This window comes from Bufo bufo, chromosome 8 (assembly GCF_905171765.1).
Source record: "Bufo bufo chromosome 8, aBufBuf1.1, whole genome shotgun sequence".
Lineage (NCBI taxonomy): Eukaryota > Metazoa > Chordata > Amphibia > Anura > Bufonidae > Bufo > Bufo bufo.
This window is the reverse complement of record NC_053396.1, coordinates 36,986,565-37,005,529: the sequence shown is the minus strand read 5'-3', so window position 1 is coordinate 37,005,529 and position 18,965 is coordinate 36,986,565. Positions and strand designations below refer to the sequence as shown.

General features: G+C 43.4%; 1 protein-coding gene across 1 annotated transcript in view; it reads left to right on the top strand.

The window, feature by feature from the left end:
- The window catches only part of CRB2 (crumbs cell polarity complex component 2), a 118,949-nt gene that overhangs the window by 60,082 nt on the left and 39,902 nt on the right, over positions 1-18,965 (top strand). Inside the window, exons 3-6 of the mRNA XM_040406280.1 lie at positions 3,237-3,432; positions 3,523-3,662; positions 10,878-11,060; positions 13,249-13,362. Coding sequence (XP_040262214.1) covers positions 3,237-3,432; positions 3,523-3,662; positions 10,878-11,060; positions 13,249-13,362 — 633 coding nt within the window. The remainder of the gene's footprint in view (positions 1-3,236; positions 3,433-3,522; positions 3,663-10,877; positions 11,061-13,248; positions 13,363-18,965) is intronic.

Below are 18,965 nucleotides of genomic sequence, written 5' to 3'. Positions count from 1 at the left end.
GTGCATTTTCCGATTTTTCCACGGACCCATTGAAAGTCAATGGGTCCGCAAAAAAAAAAACGGAAAACGGCACAACGGCCACGGATGCACACAACGGTCGTGTGCATGAGGCCTAACTTTGCATATCCAGTGCCGATCTAAATGTAAGACTGCTTTCTTGCGGACTTAAATTTAGACCATTTTCTACTCCTGAAACAGGCGTAGAAAATGATAAATGAGACGTGCCATTCCCTGCCCTCTCCGCGCCCACTTTTTTAGACCCGGCACAAATAACCTTTGTACCGCAATCTGCAATAGATATACGCCACAAAAGTAGTGTATATCTGTTAGTAAATGACCCCCTCAGTGCTTAGAGGACCTGTCACCTCTCCTGACATGTCTGTTTTAGTGACTACATGCTTTTCTCTTGTAGTAACAATTCTGGAGCATCTATGTTGTGCCATTCCTGCATTATTCCTGCTAGAAGTTTAAATTGCCAGCAGCCTGCAGTAAAGGTACTCCTGGGTGTTACCAGTAGCGGGTGTGTCTGACTCTGTCCAATCAGTGCTGCTACTGTCGGACTGTGCAAGGCCACACCCCAACTGGTAACACCCAGCAGTACCTTTGCTGCAAGATGCTGATAATTCATTAAGAAATTCTAGAAGAAATAACAGAGGAATGGCACAACGTAATCATAAGAATAGACGCTCCAGAACTGTTATCACATGGAGAATGAGCCATGTGTGGAGAGGTGACAAGTCCTCTTTAAACAACACACTGTTCACATAATACCGCCATATACTGGACAGATAGTACCCTGAAATATCCAGATGATCTACTTTCATACAATTCCCAAATAACACTGTTGAAATACTATCACTACATACAGATGTAGCATTTTTAACTTGATATTTTCAGAGGGATGCGATGTGTTAAATGTCCGTTTAACATTGCTGCTGCATCATGATATGTAACATGTTAAAGAGGACCTGTCCCCTCTCCTGGCGTCTTTGCATTCCCCATGTAATGACAATTCTGGAACATCCATTTGTATGACTCTATGTTGTGTCATTTCTCTGTAATTCCTGATAAAATGTATGAATGTCCCTGCACAGTCTGCCACAGCAGCACTGGGTGGATAGTGACGCACCCCTAACTGGTAACACCCAAGTGGACCTTTTTTTTTTTTTTTTTTGTCTTTTGCAGACTGCTGGCAAATCAATTATAAACTTCTAGCATGTAAAATAGAGGAATGGCACAGCATAGTTAGTAAATTAGTTCCATGGTCTGCTGATAGTACCTGCTGAGTTCACATCTGCGTTGAGCTTTCCGTTCTTCTGATCCGTCAGAAGAACAGAAAAATGAAGAATAACTGATCAGTCTATTGTGATCCGTTTGTGTCGGTTCCGTCAGGCATCAGTTATTTTTGAACACCAGTTGTGATTAGTTTGCATTAGTTTCGTCAGACATCAGTTATTTTTGCATGCAGGACTTTTTTTACAGTCAAAAATAACTGATCTCCTACGGAACTGACACAAACTGATGGAAACTGATCACAATTGATGCTTTAAATAAGGCCTTGTTCACAACTCCGTTCGGAGAATGTTCTAAAAGTAGAGCACCGCACACCGTAATTGCCCGTGCCAGCAAGGACTTGTCAGACTTGTCCGGCGCTGGAGCTACACTGAAGCCGCATTAAGATAATAGACCGCTGAAGAAGGCCTTGACAGGCCGAAACGTCCAGTCACGAAATCTAATACCTATAATCAATTACGCTTCTGAGAAATTACTGGATCATGAATTCTATGTGATGTGACATGAATAAAATGCCTTGGACTGCAAATGAAAAGCCGTGTCCCGCAATTTTTTATTTAACTCCAGTCGGAGATCCGGCAGGCTGTTCCGGCACAGAGCAGCCTGCCCGATCTCACAGGATTCGGAATCTACTTCACCGACAGATCCCCATTGTCCCCATACAACTATTTTTGTCCAGTCAAAACCCGGTGTTTATGCAGGAAATTGGTCGGATCACTGCCGGACCTTATTGCAGTCAATGGGGATACGACGGTGAAGTAGAGGATCCAACAGACAGAACGCATTTGCCGCATCTGTGACCCCAGAATGGCAAAAAATCCAGCAGTGCTGCAACCCCATTCCTTTCTAAGCTAACACCACTGCACTATGACAGTTGTCGCGTGACCAAGATCGCCATGTAGCCGAACCCTAAGATGGCTCAGTTACATTTCCTTTTTATGGAGTGGAAAGCTAATTCCAGGTGTGAATGAGCCCCTAGAATCATCCTGCTAGGATAGTATAGACCTGGGACATTTGCTCCTTTGTAATACTAAACAGCTTATTTATGTACTAATCATATTTTTCATTGTAAAAAAAAAGTGTATTTGAGAATTGCATACATTTCCGTGTATAAAAATAGGTCCAATGGGGAGAATTTACAGTCAGGAACTGGGATTCTACAAAAAGGATTTTCTCTTACCCCTGCATCTTATCAGGAAGATAGGTAAAGTAGTTGTATGGTATTATACTGCCACCTGCTGTCAGAACATGGGAACAATCACAGTATTGCGGATAGTAACAATCACTTTTATAATCTAGAGCTAAAATATTTTATATTCAATATACATAGAAGGTATTGTAAGCTGATTTATAACTTATTGACTTACCATATAATGGTGTCCGTCATGATCTGTTGTGGGGTCCTTCACTGTTTTACGCTGGCAAATCTGCACTATTGCCTGGCGCATACCTATGGGAACCTGGGGAATTTTGTTAGGCCTGGCTATCAGCAGCTGGGCTTCCATGGTGACCACTTCTGTACAAGACCATTAACCTAGTTGATCAGTACATGTGCTTCCCATTTCAAGGAAAGGGTTAAAGGGATTGGCTTAATATACCCATTTTCAAATACCAAGGGGGTCTCCCATTCAGATCTCTTTGCAGAGAGCACCAACAAAAAGCAGCGCTCTCTGAAGGACAGGGCGCATGTGTGCATTACACAGACAACCCATAAAGTTCTATGGGTATCATGTAATGCTCTGTTTCTCCTGTAGGGGTGCTGCAGAAGAATTGAGCACTTGTTGCCAGGTTCCTCTACAGATTACTGCAGATCACTGGGGATATCATCAGTGGGACAACCTGTGACCAACCTAAGGAACCCTTCTAATAAAAACATATTGTCCAAAGCAAAAAAAAACAAAACGGATCATCTTGACTAATGAGATCATTCTTTGTGTCTGCAGGTGTCAACTGTGAGACTGAGATCGATGAGTGTCAGTCAGATCCCTGCCAGAATGGAGCCACATGCTGGGATCACATTGGCTTCTTCACCTGTGAATGCCCTGCAGGGTATGAAGGCCAGTTGTGCCAGCTAGACATTGATGAGTGCCAAAGCCAACCGTGTCAGAATGGAGGACTTTGCATTGACGCCATTAACAGGTTGTCTGCTCCAGACTTTTGTTGACCTGTATAATATAGGGGATGGTGTGTAGTAGGAGACACGTTACTTACTTGGGTTTTGTGTTCCAGGTTCTATTGTAACTGCACGGACACTGGATTTGTAGGAGAGACCTGTGAGATAGATGTACTAGAGTGTGCCTCCGACCCGTGCATGAATAATGCCACATGCCAGGACAGAATCAAAGGCTACATTTGTCTCTGCTGGGCAGGTAAGTGCTAGTACAGTCACTTAGGGCTCATGCCCACGGACGTAAGGGCTCAGTGCCTGTGCCTCGGATCACAAATAGCGGTCCACAATGCATTGGCAACGGCCATGTGCAGTCCGTGCTGCGGATGCAGACCCTTTAACTTGAATAGGTCCGTTATCCGCAAACTACAGGCAAAGATAGACATGCTTTATCTAGGGATGAGCAAAGAAAGCTTTGGCTCCTAGATCCGAAGTCACTTAGCTCAAAACTTCGGTATTTGATTTTAAAGCCTGGATCCGAACTTGGCTTCGGTTCCGAGGTACCAGTCGGAACTGAAGCCGAATTCAGATCCAAGATAAGACTCTTATCTTTGGTGGTGTGGATTGTGGAGGCACGGACCCGAAAGCCCACGGAAGCGCTTTGTAGTGTTTCTGTGGGCTTCCGATCCATGCCTCCACTCCTCTAAAGATATGACATGTTCTAGTTTTTGCCATATCTTGAGAATCATGGACCCGTTCAAGTCCGCAATACGGGCACGGAGCCCTTGCATTCGTGGGCATGAGCCCTTACACTCAACTCCTGCACAGCATTGGCCAGAGAAGCTGTAGTAATGGGCTGGCATATCATACCACCCAATGCATCTGTCCTTGGAGCCCATGGAGGAGGGGGGCCAAAATAAAGTAATCACATAATGCATATTTACAGTGGATGGCGCTGTGCTTTGTAAGCTACAAGTGATGGGGTGCTGGCAATTGGACCCCATCAATCACATACTGATCTATCCTGAGGATTGGTCATTAGTATTAAAGGGAATCCGTCATCCTGATTTTGGACTATTATCTACAGTAATACATGAGCAGTACAGCAGATAAGGAGTCCAGATCACTATCTGTTATTTTCCTACCGCCCTTGTTCCCCCACTGTCAGTGCTCAAAGCTGCACTGAAATACACAGTCTGGACTGCTGTGCTGTTCTAACATAGTACAAAGGACTCGTGCGCATGCAGAGCAATCCTGACAATGTATTGCAATGCAGCTCTGAGCGCTGGCAGTGGAGGAATGGTGGGCAATAGGAAAATGAAAAATAAAGATCTGGACTCCTCATGTATTACTGTAGATAACAATCCAAAAACGGAGTGACAGATTGCCTTTTAATAGTAATAGAAGATATGGCACTCATATATCTGGAGGGCTGCTTAAACAAACAACTTTATATGAGTTCAACATATGCCACAATATTTAAAAAGTCATATTGTTAAAAAGTCATACAAGATACGTAAATTGTACAGAAATTTAAAAACAAATGAATAAAACATCACAAAAATGACGATTAGGATAACAATCACTTGAGGTATGGATTAACTAATTAACACACATAGGTCAGACAGCATATAGGTGCTTGGCATATCCACCACGATCAAATCTGGTTATCGATTATTCGCCAAAACAAAGTTCTCAAATGAATAGTCACCAAATATTAGATTAGTATAATCGCCAAATGTTGGTAGTATAGTGCACTTATATTAATTTTCGATTCGATTATTAGTTTGAGCAACTGAAAGAGTCAATATTTCATAATAGTAATTCTATGCAACAGTTCGCAAACTGATCGCTCTAGGTCACCTAGAGCTGAACTCCCGAATAACTTAAATTTTGATCAGCCTGCGAACTGTTGCATAGAATTACTATTATGAAATATTGACTCTTTCAGTCGCTCAAACTAATAATCGAATCGAAAATTATATAAGTGCACTATACTACCAACATTTGGCGATTATACTAATCGAATATTTGGTGACTATTCAATCGAGAACTTTGTTTTGGCGAATAATCGATAACCAGATTTGATCGTGCTGGATATGCCAAGCACCTATATGCTGTCTGACCTATGTGTGTTAATTAGTTAATCCATACCTCAAGTGATTTTTATCCTAATTGTCATTTTTGTGATGTTTTATTCATTTGTTTTTAAATTTCTGTACAATTTACGTATCTTGTATGACTTTTTAACAATATGACTTTTTAAATATTGTGGCATATGTTGAACTCAAATAAAGTTGTTTGTTTAACCTCTTAAGGACACATGACGTACCGGTACGTCATGTGTTGTTCCGATCACTGCCGCCCGGCCGGCAGTGATCGGAACAAGGTGCCTGCTCAAATCATTGAGCAGGCACCTAGGCTAAATGCGCGGGGGGGTCCCGTGACCCCCCCATGTCGGCGATCGCAACAAACCACTGGTCAATTCAGACCTGCGGTTTGATGCGCTTTTTGCAGTTTCTGATCCCCGCGGTCCCTGACCGCGAGGATCAGAAACTTTATAATGTCCAAAATATATCTGTATCCCCCCCCTCCCCTGAGTGATTTTAGCCCGGTGGGAGGTGCAGGGGGAGGGTTGCGGGCGGTGCGGGAGAAAGGCGGTGCGGCAGGCGGGATCGCGATCCCCCGCCCGCCTCCCCTTGAATGATCGTTGGTGGTTAGTGGGTATACCAGGGTGCCAGCACATTGCTGGCACCCTGGTATAAACGGCTGACATCTGCGATGCGATGTCAGCCGTTTAACCCTTTCCATACAGCGGTCCGTACAGACCGCTGTATGGAAAAAGTTAACAGTAAGAGGGAGCTCCCTCCCTCTCCCATCGGGGGGCTGCTGTGCCTTTGCAGCCCCCCGATGGAGAGGGAGAGAGCTCCCAGACAGCCCCCCTGCGAAGTTCTGAGCAGACGGGGAAGGTTCCCATGGCAACAGGACGCCGTCTCAGGCAGAGATCTGTTCAGACAAAGTGTAAGTAAAATACAGTACAGTACAATATATACTGTACTGTATTATACAGACATCAGACCCACTGGATCTTCAAGAACCAAGTGGGTCGGGGTAAAAAAAAAGTGAAAAAAAAGTAAAAATCAAAAAACACTTATCTCTGATTAAAAATGGAAAAAAATAAAATTCCCTACACATGTTTGGTATCGCCGCGTCCATAATGACCTGATCTATAAAACGGTCATGTTACTTTACCCGAACGGTGAACGCCATAAAAATAAAAAATAAAAAACTATGATGAAATTGAAATTTTGCTCACCTTACTTCCCAAAAAAAGGTAATAAAAGTGATCAAAAAAGTCGCATGTACGCCAAAATTGTAACAATCAAACCGTCATCTCATCCCACAAAAATCATACCCTACCCAAGATAATCGCCCCAAAACTGAAAAAACTATGGCTCTTAGACTATGGAAACACTAAAACATGATTTTTTTTGTTTCAAAAATGAAATCCTTGTGTAAAACTTACATAAATTAAAAAAAAGTATACATATTAGGTATCGCCGCGTCTGTATCGACCGGCTATATAAAAATATCACATGACCTTACTCCTCAGGTGACCACCGTAAAAAATTAAAAATAAAGCAATTTTTTGTCATCTTACGTCACAAAAAGTGTAATAGCAAGCGATCAAGAAGTCATATGCACCCCAAAATAGTGGCAATCAAACCGTCATCTCACCCCGCAAAAAATGAGACCCTACTTAAGATAATCGCCCAAAAACTGAAAAACTATGGCTCTTAGACTATGGAGACACTAAAACATTTTCTTTGTTTTCAAAATGAAATCATTGTGTAAAACTTACATAAATAAAAAAAAAAGCATACATATTAGGTATCGCCGCGTCCGTGACAACCTGCTCTATAAAATTACCACATGATCTAACCTGTCAGATGAATGTTGTAAATAACAAAAAAAAAAAACAGTGCCAAAAAAGCTATTTTTTGTTACCTTGCCTCACAAAAAGTGTAATATAGAGCAACCAAAAATCATATGTACCCTAAACTAGTACCAACAAAACTGCCACCCTATCCCGTAGTTTCTAAAATGGGGTCACTTTTTTGGAGTTTCTACTATAGGGGTGCATCAGGGGGGCTTCAAATGGGACATGGTGTCAAAAAACCAGTCTAGCAAAATCTGCCTTCCAAAAACCGTATGGCATTCCTTTCCTTCTGCGCCCTGCCGTGTGCCCGTACAGCAGTTTACGACCACATATGGGGTGTTTCTGTAAACTACAGAATCAGGGCCATAAATAATGAGTTTTGTTTGGCTGTTAACCCTTGCTTTGTAACTGGAAAAAAAATATTAAAATGGAAAATCTGCCAAAAAAGTGAAATTTTGAAATTGTATCTCTATTTTCCATTAAATCTTGTGCAACACCTAAAGGGTTAACAAAGTTTGTAAAATCAGTTTTGAATACCTTGAGGGGTGTAGTTTCTTAGATGTGGTCACTTTTATGGAGTTTCTTCTCTAGGGGTGCATCAGGGGGCTTCAAATGGGACATGGTGTCAAAAAAAACAGTCCAGCAAAATCTGCCTTTCAAAAATCGTATGGCATTCCTTTCCTTCTGCGCCCTGCCGTGTGCCCGTACAACGGTTTACGACCACATATGGGGTGTTTCTGTAAACTACAGAATCAGGGCCATAAATGAGTTTTGTTTGGCTGTTAACCCTTGCTTTGTAACTGGAAAAAAAATATTAAAATGGAAAATCTGCCAAAAAAGTGAAATTTTGAAATTGGATCTCTATTTTCCATTAAATCTTGTGCAACACCTAAAGGGTTAACAAAGTTTGTAAAATCAGTTTTGAATACCTTGAGGGGTGTAGTTTCTTAGATGGGGTAACTTTTATGGAGTTTCTACTCTAGGGGTGCATCAGGGGGGCTTCAAATGGGACATGGTGTAAATAAACCAGTCTTCCAAAAACCAAACGGCGCACCTTTCACTCTACGCCCCGCTGTGTGGCCGTACAGTAGTTTACGGCCACATATGGGGTGTTTATGTAAACGGCAGAGTCAGGGCAATAAAGATAGTCTTGTTTGGCTGTTAACCCTTGCTTTGTTAGTGGAAAAAATGGGTTAAAATGGAAAATTAGGCAAAAAAATGAAATTCTCAAATTTTATCCCCATTTGCCAATAACTCTTGTGCAACACCTAAAGGGTTAACGAAGTTTGTAAAATCTGTTTTGAATACCTTGAGGGGTGTAGTTTATAGAATGGGGTCATTTTTGGGTGGTTTCTATTATGTAAGCCTTGCAAAGAGACTTCAGACCTGTAGTGGTCCCTAAAAATTGGATTTCTGAAAAATTTCAAGATTTGCTTCTAAACTTCTAAGCCTTGTAACATCCCCAAAAAATAAAATATCATTCCCAAAATAATTCAAACATGAAGTAGACATATGGGGAATGTAAAGTCGTCACAATTTTTGGGGGTATTACTATGTATTACAGAAGTAGAGAAACAAACTTTGAAATTTGCAAATTTTTCCAAATTTTTGGTAAATTTGGTATTTTTTTATGCAAAAAATAAATAAATTTCGACTTCATTTTTCAAGTGTCATGAAGTACAATATGTGACGAAAAAAACAATCTCAGAATGGCCTGGATAAGTCAAAGCGTTTTAAAGTTATCACCACTTAAGGTGACACTGGTCAGATTTGCAAAAAATGGCCTGGTCCTTAAGGTGAAATAAGGCTGTGTCCCTATGGGGTTAAGCAGCCCTCCAGATATATGAGTGCCATATCTTCTATTACTATTTAAATTAACCCTCTGGTGTTTTGTAGTTAACACACAGATATTGAGCACCATTCCATCCTATTGATTGGTAGAGCCACCCCATTTTGCGAACAATTTCAATGCCTTTTAATAGGGTGACCATATGTCCTCTTTTTCCTGGGTAAAGACCTCTTTCTGCGACCTAAAAATATTGTCCGGCCAGGATTTATAAATTACCAAAAATGTCTGTACTTCTCAAGGAAGGGGGCGGGGGAGGATGTTGGGGGGTGCCACCGGGCGAGGCGATATAATCTGCTACAGTGCAAGAGCTGAAGGACCTGTGATGACATCACCATGATGTAATCAGTGCAGGAGAGTGCAGAGTGTATCAGTGGAGAGGAGAAGTTGTAAGGACCTGTGAAGACTTCACGGTCATGTGAAAAAGTGCAGGGGTGTGGAGTTCAGCAGTGGAGAAGTGGTGGGCCTCAGAAACCTTGGAAAATAGATCTCTCCTCGTATTCTCCATCTCTGAATTGTTCTGATACCCCATAATAACAGCCTGGACATGTTGGGAGTTGTAGTTCTTCCCTCTTATACTCCCTCTTTGAATTGTCCTCTGATATCCCATAATAACGACCTGGACATACTGGGAGTTGTAGTTCTCTCTCCTCTTATACTTCATCCCTGTAATGTCCTCTGATGCTGGTATATAGATCAAAGTTCTGTGTGTTGTAGTATCATGCCCCACTGTCCCGGGTGTGGTGTCCTGCTCCTGGGGGTTAGGAAAGTGGTCACCCTGCACTCGGACTACCCCTTTAACTTGTAGAGAAAAGGGAAGAACTGCTGACAGACACCCAGAAATCCAACATGCACAATCCTTCATACAACATTTGCTATGAGGGGGGGGGGGGCACACGTGGACACATTTAGTTGGGCACTTTCTTTGTGTATACACTAAGTAGACCTTAAAAAAGTGATGTGAACGGACCCTTAGATTCTTTCTCCATTTCCTTCTAATAAAAAAATTAATAAAAAACATACCGTATACAGTACGACTGAAATATTTTTTTTTGTGAGGGGGGGCAAGCTGTGCTTTTCATTCCTGTTATTCCAGGTGTGTGTAAATGCTGCAAAATGTGGTGTGGACCTACATGAATCTTTCTGCTCTTTACATTAACATGATCTGACTCCCATTCCATACTCTATCATGCTGTCCTATAACACTTTTTTTTTTTTTTTTTCTGACAAGGGCGGATTGGCCATACTGGGAAATTTCCCAGGGGGCCACCCAAGACCTCCTCTGTGCCACTGGATGGGTCCATGATAAGCTATCAGTGGTAATTAACTCTGTGAGAATCAGGCACTCATGTACCCGGCCATCGACATTACCTTCTGAATTCAACTATGTCCCACATCTCACCTCCTAAGCCCCTGTTCCAGATCTTAATCAGAGACAACTGGAAGAGGTGGAGAGAAAATGGCCTCTACTGATGGCCAACTCAGAGGGACAGCTTTTGGGGCAATATATTGGGTGGCACTGTGGTATGTGGTATTGCTGACCCACCTACTTGTGTTTCCCCGCCTCCTGTCAATTTAGACCCTCCTACAATTAGGGGCCACTTTTAGGTATTTTTTGGCCAGGGCTACTGTAGGTTCCCAATCCACCCCCACTTCCCGACATTTCATACATTACATTTCTCTTTGTGCAGGATATACTGGATATCACTGTGAGTTGGACATTGATGAATGTGCTGACCGTCCATGCCTACATGACTCCCTTTGTATGGAACAGTCAAATGAAACCTTTTACGGATCACAACCAGAGTTCAGTACAGACTTCAGCTATGAGAGCGCTGCAGGATATGTGTGCAGGTGTCGGCCAGGATTCACAGGTAAGCAACGACGCTTAAGGTCGGTGTGTGCCAGTTTAATTTGTGTCATTAGTTCTATCTTAAAGGGGTTATCCAGGAGTTTGATACTGATGGTCTATTCTTAGGATATCTGTCTCAAGTCTGTTCCTGCAGATGGCACACAATTGTATTGTTAGAATTGTGGCTGTAATGTCCACTGAGGGATACAGAGTTTTAGCGATATGACTGGCCAAGTTGTGTCCAGGCGTGAAGGGTGTCATAGCATCGGTTACGCTGCCGCACACCACTTGTGTGGCGGCGTTTTTGTTACTATACTACACGTGCACCTTACCTGCTCCTGATGAGCATGACCGTAGACGCTGTATGGGAGTTGTAGTTTAGCTGGGATAGGTAGTTAGGTCTGTGTTAAGTTTGCAGCTTCTGGGTTGGTCACCATTACCCTGACCATTTACCCAGCGCAGTATTGAGTCTGCTGCTTCTGGGCTGGTCACCAGCACGCTGACCATTGACCCAGCGCTTACTGGTCTATTTAGTCCCACTCTAGCCGGTCATACCTACAGCTAGGGACATTTAAGGATCAGTCCTTTCCAGACTGTTCATACTACCCACCCTCTTTTGTATCCCTTTCCTTAGTGACCACATAGCTTATTTTCTTTTTTGGTGGCTGTCACTAGTCACTTATAGACGACTCATATGTGGCACTTTATGACACACTCACTGGCTGGGGTGCCTGATTGACTAAAGCCCAGCTTTGAAGGTGTATATTTATGGTGACACACACTCCCCGCTCTTCTTTTTAAGGAATATAATAATAAAGTATATGTTTTTAGCGCCTTTTCTTTCCGTGACACCACTATTGAAGCGTAGCCACCCTCTATTCACCGCTTTGGAAGTTCCCTAGAGGAGAATGGAGAGGCGGCCTTATGTGTGTGGTGCGCTCTCAGTTCATTTCTATGGGACTTCTGAAAATATGGGACTTTCGACGGCTCACTGCATAAGTGGTTAAAATGTCTTCACATTATGCAATGCATTTGGTTTGCCCTGGAGGTTGCAGGTGGGGTTAATGGGAGATAGTTGGTGTTTCTTTTCATAGGGAGTGGTTAAGACTCAGTGTAGTGTGAGACAGCAAAGAGACTGGAAGCAAAAATAAAGCAGTCCTGGGGGATTTCCAGCCATCAGAAAACGCCCAATACCAGCCTCTGAGGAAGCACCTGAGACTGTTGTGGAGCAAATCAGCCATTTAGAAAAGGTCAATGACATAGACTGTGGAGATGAGGTCTGCCTAAGACTTTGGACTTCACAGCACACTTGCCTGGGAGAACTGAGGGCTCAAGCATGCTTTAAAGGCAGATTGGCCAACTGCAATAGGACTACACCCCTCAGCTGGGCATTTTATGGCCTTTTTTTTCACAAAACAAATGTGTGGATGGAATTTGCCTTTAAACACACAAATGGTTCAACATTTCTTTAAAAAAAATGCCAGATTTCAAAAAGACACCCAAACTGAAAAACAAATATCAGTAGCATGTATGTCCTGCATTTCATGTTTCCCATAGACCTTTACCTGACATCTCAAACTAAAAAACTGCAACTGCAAAAAAAGACACACAAAAAAAAAAAAGACACAGGTGGTGAAAAAAGCAGGATAGGTCAGGATAGTTCATCAGTATCTGGTGGCAGTCCGACGAGCACTGCATCCTTCTCTCAGCTTATCAAGCACAGATCCTTACATTGTATAGCGGCTGTGCTTGTTATCGCGCTCAGACTCATTGAATTAAATGGAGCTGAGCTGCGATACCAAGTATAGCTGCTATACAATCTACGGCTCTGTGCTTGGTAAGCACAGAGAAGTCCGCGATGCTCAGAGAAGTGCTGGTGCCATCTCAAACAGCTGATCGGCGGGAGTCCCGGGTGTCGGACCCCCACGATCAGATAATAGGATAGGTCATCAGAGGATAGGTCATCAGTATCAAAATCCTGGAAAAACACTTTAATACTGGCATACCACAATGCATCTCTTGGCTAATACCTCGTGTTGCTCACCACACTTTCTTCTGTAGAACGGCTTCACATATGTTGACAGAAAATGGTCAGAATTGCATTGATTTTCTTACCTACTGAACGTAATTTATTCTGTAAAGTAATATAGAACAGTACTGTGGTAGACCAGTATGGACATGGCAGCTGACCACATGGACTTTATTTCTAGGGGAAAACTGTTCTGTGAATATTGATGAATGTGACTCGGCTCCGTGTCAGAATGGTGGATCCTGTGTTGATCTGATCAATGGGTTAATCTGTCAGTGTGCTGCTGGATATACTGGTAAGTCAGACATTTACATGTTACTGAATTACATGCTGTAGAGTAGAACTTTCTAATATACTGTGTCAAAATGCGTCCTTGATCTTGGGGACCATGGTTTGTTACTTGAATGGGAAATACCTTCACAGTAAGGATGGTTCCTTATCGCCTCCACCTCATGGACATTTTCATGATCTGTGACCAAAGAAGGGCATGGGAAGGGATGGGGGCATGTAAAAGTTGCTAATTGGCTACAGAAAACCAGGCCCATGAGGACTGGTGTGCTGACTTATGGGACACGGTGGCTGGAACAGCTGTACTAAACTCTGCTTTCCTTATGGCAGGGTTTCTCAACTCTGGACCCACCTACCAGTCATGTTTTCAGGATTTCCTTAGTATTGAGCAGGTGATATAATGGGTGTCAGGGCATCAGGACTTACCACAGGTATTCATTCTCTGGGATATTCTTAAATCCTGAGCAGTAGGTGGGTCCCGAGGACCGGAGTTGAGAAACCCTGCCTTATGGCTATGCTCTGGTTGTCAAATGTGTGGTGGGCACCATGGTATAGGTCATTATTTGTGGATGTTTCTACCCTTCTGGCACTGCTTTTTAGCCTATGTTACTGTATGGAAATTGCATATTGGAATACATCATACCTACAAAGTGATGCCGGCTTGCATGTAACTGTAGGGTGACTATTTCTAGGACCTCCAGAATAATGGTCTTCACTACTTTCACTCAAGAGGTGGCCTTTCATTGGAGATCGAGATTTCCAGCTGCTGAACTCTAATGCTGGACCACTGTTTTCACCATGGTGGCTCAAGTCACATTAGTCATTATTTTTATATATATCTATCATATAATTTAAGTACGGTATAAGCTAATAAAATAAATGACCACAGACACATGTAAATTGCAATGTTTATTAAGGGTTTCATGAATAAATATTTCAATACATTAGCATAATAAATTAACTATAATAAATTCAATAAAACTATAAAATATTCAAATTGTCAATTAAAGCTAGTTTCACACTATCTGCAGGAACAGCCCGCTGGAGAGCTATGACGCTAATGTGATCTCATCCAGTCCACCAAAACTCCCACTAATAAACAGAGCGACAGTTCATTAAATTAGGAAGGGCAGGTAGGGAGCTGTTCTTGAATCTTCTTGGCAGGTGTCAACCTCAGGAAAGCACCGCAATATAAAGGGGATTCTTCTCGCCACTGGAAGTTTGAACCAATCCGTGAACTTAAATCTTGGACCAGCACTAACCGGATTAAACTGCTCGTACTCTGCACAGCTGACCCTTATCTGACCTCTTCAAATGGTAAGAACCACTGCAACAAAAAAAGGGGGAATGGGGAAGACAGAAACATGAGAGGGGAAACATGAAAATAGAGGAGAGAATAACAAATAAAAGGAGACTAACCCTAAAAAACACAGCCCTGGACTTTCAGGACGTTAACCTTTTAACCAGAACAATATGACGATAGTGACTGAGCCACCATGTGTCCCCCAAGCGAATTGCTATGGGGGGACCTTATCATTATAACTAGAGATGAGCGAAGTTTTGAAAAATTTGATTCAGCAACTTCTCCGAAGTTTGCCAACAAATTCGATTTGTTCAGAATTAATTCATCACAAATCGCTATAAATCAGGTATACCCAAGCCACTCTACCTTAGGGTGCTGCGGGCAGATTGTTTCCATGCTAGGGTGAAGAACCGCGCGGCCAATTAACCCCCATTTGTCTTTCATTTGATAATGAAGACCGCACTGTATAGTCTTTCTTCATTGTTAATGGTTGCGCGGCACCTTTAATGCACCTTTAAACAGCTGGCTGTTGCTGGTATGGGGTTTGGCTGGTTAAGTGTGGGCACTATATGCATATTATTGCTGTTCTGGCCTGCAATCTCTTGCTGGTTATTTGACAGTAAACAGAGAATATTAATCAGCTCTGGCATAGGGTTGAGCAGTAAACCAGTGTCAACGATATATCGCGGTATTAAGAAACAGCAATATGGCGATATCGCTGTTTCCAAATAACCGCTGTACTTGGTGACATCATAGGAGCGGTCATATGCGTGCTGACCACTCCTAACTCTGTGCCCGCCCCTGCATCGTGCATATGCGTATCGTACATATTACTTTCTGCAGCGGCCGCCCCCGGCTCCTCCTCGCTCCCATATTCAAGTCTCCGCCCACTGGCGCGCAAAGTCAGTAAGCAGTCTGTGTCCATGCCAAGGTGGGGGAAGAGGAGAGAGAGACCCTAATGGCCCAGGTGTCAGAAATAAAGGTTCTGTGGCCCTGGCCCTGCCTGCAAGCTGCACTGCACATGGTGATGGCACTTGATAAACTATAATGTCTCCCTGTTGCCCCCATACAAGAGCAACAAGAACACATTACTGTATGGGACCACAAGAAATTATTATACTGATGGCAGAGGGGTTACAAATTGTTGTCCCATACAGTATAATGTCTCCTGGTGGCCCCATGCAGTATAGTAACTCCTGTGGCCCACTGCCTGCCGAGCGGCCAGCCCATACAGTATATAATGTCTCCTTGTGGCCCGCTGCCAGCCCATACAGTATATGTTTCCCGGTGCCCCGCTCCCTGCCCATACAGTATATAATGTCTCCTTGTGTTCTGCTGCCTTCCCATACAGTATATAATGTCTCCTTGTGTCCTGCCTTCCCATACAGTATATAATGTGTCCTTGTGCCCCGCTGCCTGCCCATACAGTATATAATGTGTCCTTGTGCCCCGCTGCCTGCCCATACAGTATATAATGTCTCCTTCTGCCCCGCTGCCTGCCCATACAGTATATAATATGTCCTTGTGGCCCCCTTACAGTATAATGTGTCCTTGTGGCCACCATATAGTATAATATCTTCTTGTGGCCCCCATACAGTATAATGTCTCCTTGTGGCTGCCCCCATACAGTAATATGTCATCAGGAACATCCAGCTCCTCCCCTCTCTGCATCTTGCTGACATTTCTAGGACATGGATACTTTAAAGGATGATTTGGAAGAAGTAGAGCCAACAAAAGATGAGGATGGTCATCAGTAACCCCTTAGTGACCAGCCTGTTTTGGGACTTGCTGACCAAGCATTTTTCTTCCTTTTTTTTGTCGCCTTCCGAGACCTCTAACTTTTTTAATATTTTTTTTGTTTATGTAGCTGTATGGGGGTTTTTTTGCGGGAAAAGTTGTCATTTTTAATGGTGCAATTTTTTATTTTTGGGGGAATTTTATTTTTATTTTTTAAACTTTTTTTAACCACTTGATAGTCCCACATGGGGACTATAACATGCAATATTTTGATTGCTTCTAAAATACAATGCACTATCCCTATAGTACATTACATTTCAATGTCAGTGCTTTACTGACATTGACCAGCAGGCTGTGCCAGAGAGGCACAGCCTGCTGGAAAACACTCAAGGCAGGCTTGAGACCTACACCAAGTCCCAGCCAGCCTTTACACACATCGGCACCTCACGATCACATTTGCAGGGTGCCGATGGGAGACAGAGGGAGTCCGCTCCCTCTGTCACCGCTTACATGCCATTGCCCAGAGCATGTAATGGGTTAAACAGCCTGGATCAGCACTCCTGCCAGTCAGTGATGTTAGAGCAGGAGCGCGGCTCTCATGTGACAGCTAAGCCTCTGCTCTCCACTGCACGGGGGACCCATGCAGTGCTTAGACCGGGCCCAGCCTAAAGCCCCTTAGTGACCGCAGTAAAAAGGCGTATGGGTGGTCACTAAGGGGTTAAGACCTGGCTCCCCCTAAGTGGTGCAGACTGTATGGTATTAGTTGGCACGCTGACAGTGGATAATAAAGGCTTCCATCTTATTATTATTGAATTACATATCTTAGTTTACGGCTGATGTAGGAATAAGTAAATGTAGGAATAAATAAATAAAACTGACGCAGTACAAGTCTCCCTGTACTCTTTCTGCAGTCTATCTGCACTCTCCCTCTCCAATATTCTTCTAATTATCGTTTTTTGCAACACTGTCCCTAGCACATGAGCGCTTGCCACGTCTCTCCCTATGCTCAGCTCACAGGACAATGTTGGAGACTGTGCTGGATGAGGGTTTTATAGGGCTGTGACATCACAGCGGATGGCTATCTTCGGATTGGCTAGCTGCAGGGCATTATGGGTGATCTTGCGTTCATGGGCTTTTCTCCTTTACACTTAGTTCCGCTTTGTAAAATGTGCAGCCGCCATTTTCGGAAAACCTGATTCGGTACCACAAAGCATGAGAAAATTTGGATTAGTTTTTAATAATTTGATCTGCATCTTTTCCAAATTAACTTGGATCTTCCGCCAGATAGATGACAAGGCGGAAGAGAATCTCTCCTCTTCTGGCATCCCAGAAGAACCAGTCCCAGAAAAGGTACCAAACTGGGTGAAAACCATATGCGCCAAAAAATAGTGACTTATCAGTGTACTCCTGTCTACGGTTATTCAAGGCAAATTCGGCTAGAGACCAGAACGAAGACCAGTCATCCTGGTTCTCGGCAACAAAACACCTCAAATAGGTCTCCAGGTTTTGGTTAGTGCGCTCTGTCTGACCATTCGACTGGGGATGAAATGCCGAAGAGAAAGAGAGTTGAATTCCCAGACGAGAGCAGAACGCCCTCCAAAACCTGGAAACAAATTGCGTCCCCCTATCAGACACCACATCAGAGGGAATGCCATGTAGTTTCACAATGTTATCGATACAAACCTGAGCGAGAGTTTTGGCATTGGGCAAGCTAGGTAACGGTACAAATGGGCCATCTTACTGAAGCGGTCCACTACCACCAAAATCACAGTTTTCCCAGAGGAACTCAGTAAATCGGTAATAAAGTCCATGGACAAATGCGTCCAAGGAGGGGATGGGATGGACAAAGGAAGAAGGGATCCTGAAGGCCGAGTGTGAGCCACCTTCGCACGTGCACAGGTCTCACAAGCTGCCACATAACCTTCCACACCCTTGCGCAACCCTGGCCACCAGAATCTCCGGGAAATAAGATCTATGGTGGATTTGCTTCTAGGATGTCCCGCAAGGACCGTATAATGATGTTCCTTGTATCGCAGTTCAGCAGGAACAAACAACTTGTCTGGAGGACAAGAATCAGGAACCTCCTCCTGGGCCTCCAACTCCAACTCTGGGTACAGAGCGGAAACCACCACCCCATCAGCCAAAATTGGAGCGGGATCCTCCGAATCACTCCCCCTAGGAAAACTAGGTGACAACGCATCTGCCTTGACGTTTTTAACTCCAGGGCGAAAGGTGACCACAAAATTGAACTTAGTAAAAAACAGTGACCACCTAACCTGTCTAGGATTCAGGCGCTTAGCAGACTGCAGGTAAGCCAAATTCTTGTGGTCAGTATATACCGTAATAGGATGAGTAGACCCTTCCAACCAATGATGCCATTCCTCAAAGGCCAATTTGATGGCCAGTAATTCTCTATCTCCTACATCATAATTTCTCTCAGAGGCCGAGACTTTCCTGGAGAAAAAAACACACGGACGCCATTTGCTAGGGGATGAACCCTGCGACAGACCTGCTCCGACCCCCACTTCTGATGCATCAACTTCCACGACAAACGGTTGAGACACATCAGG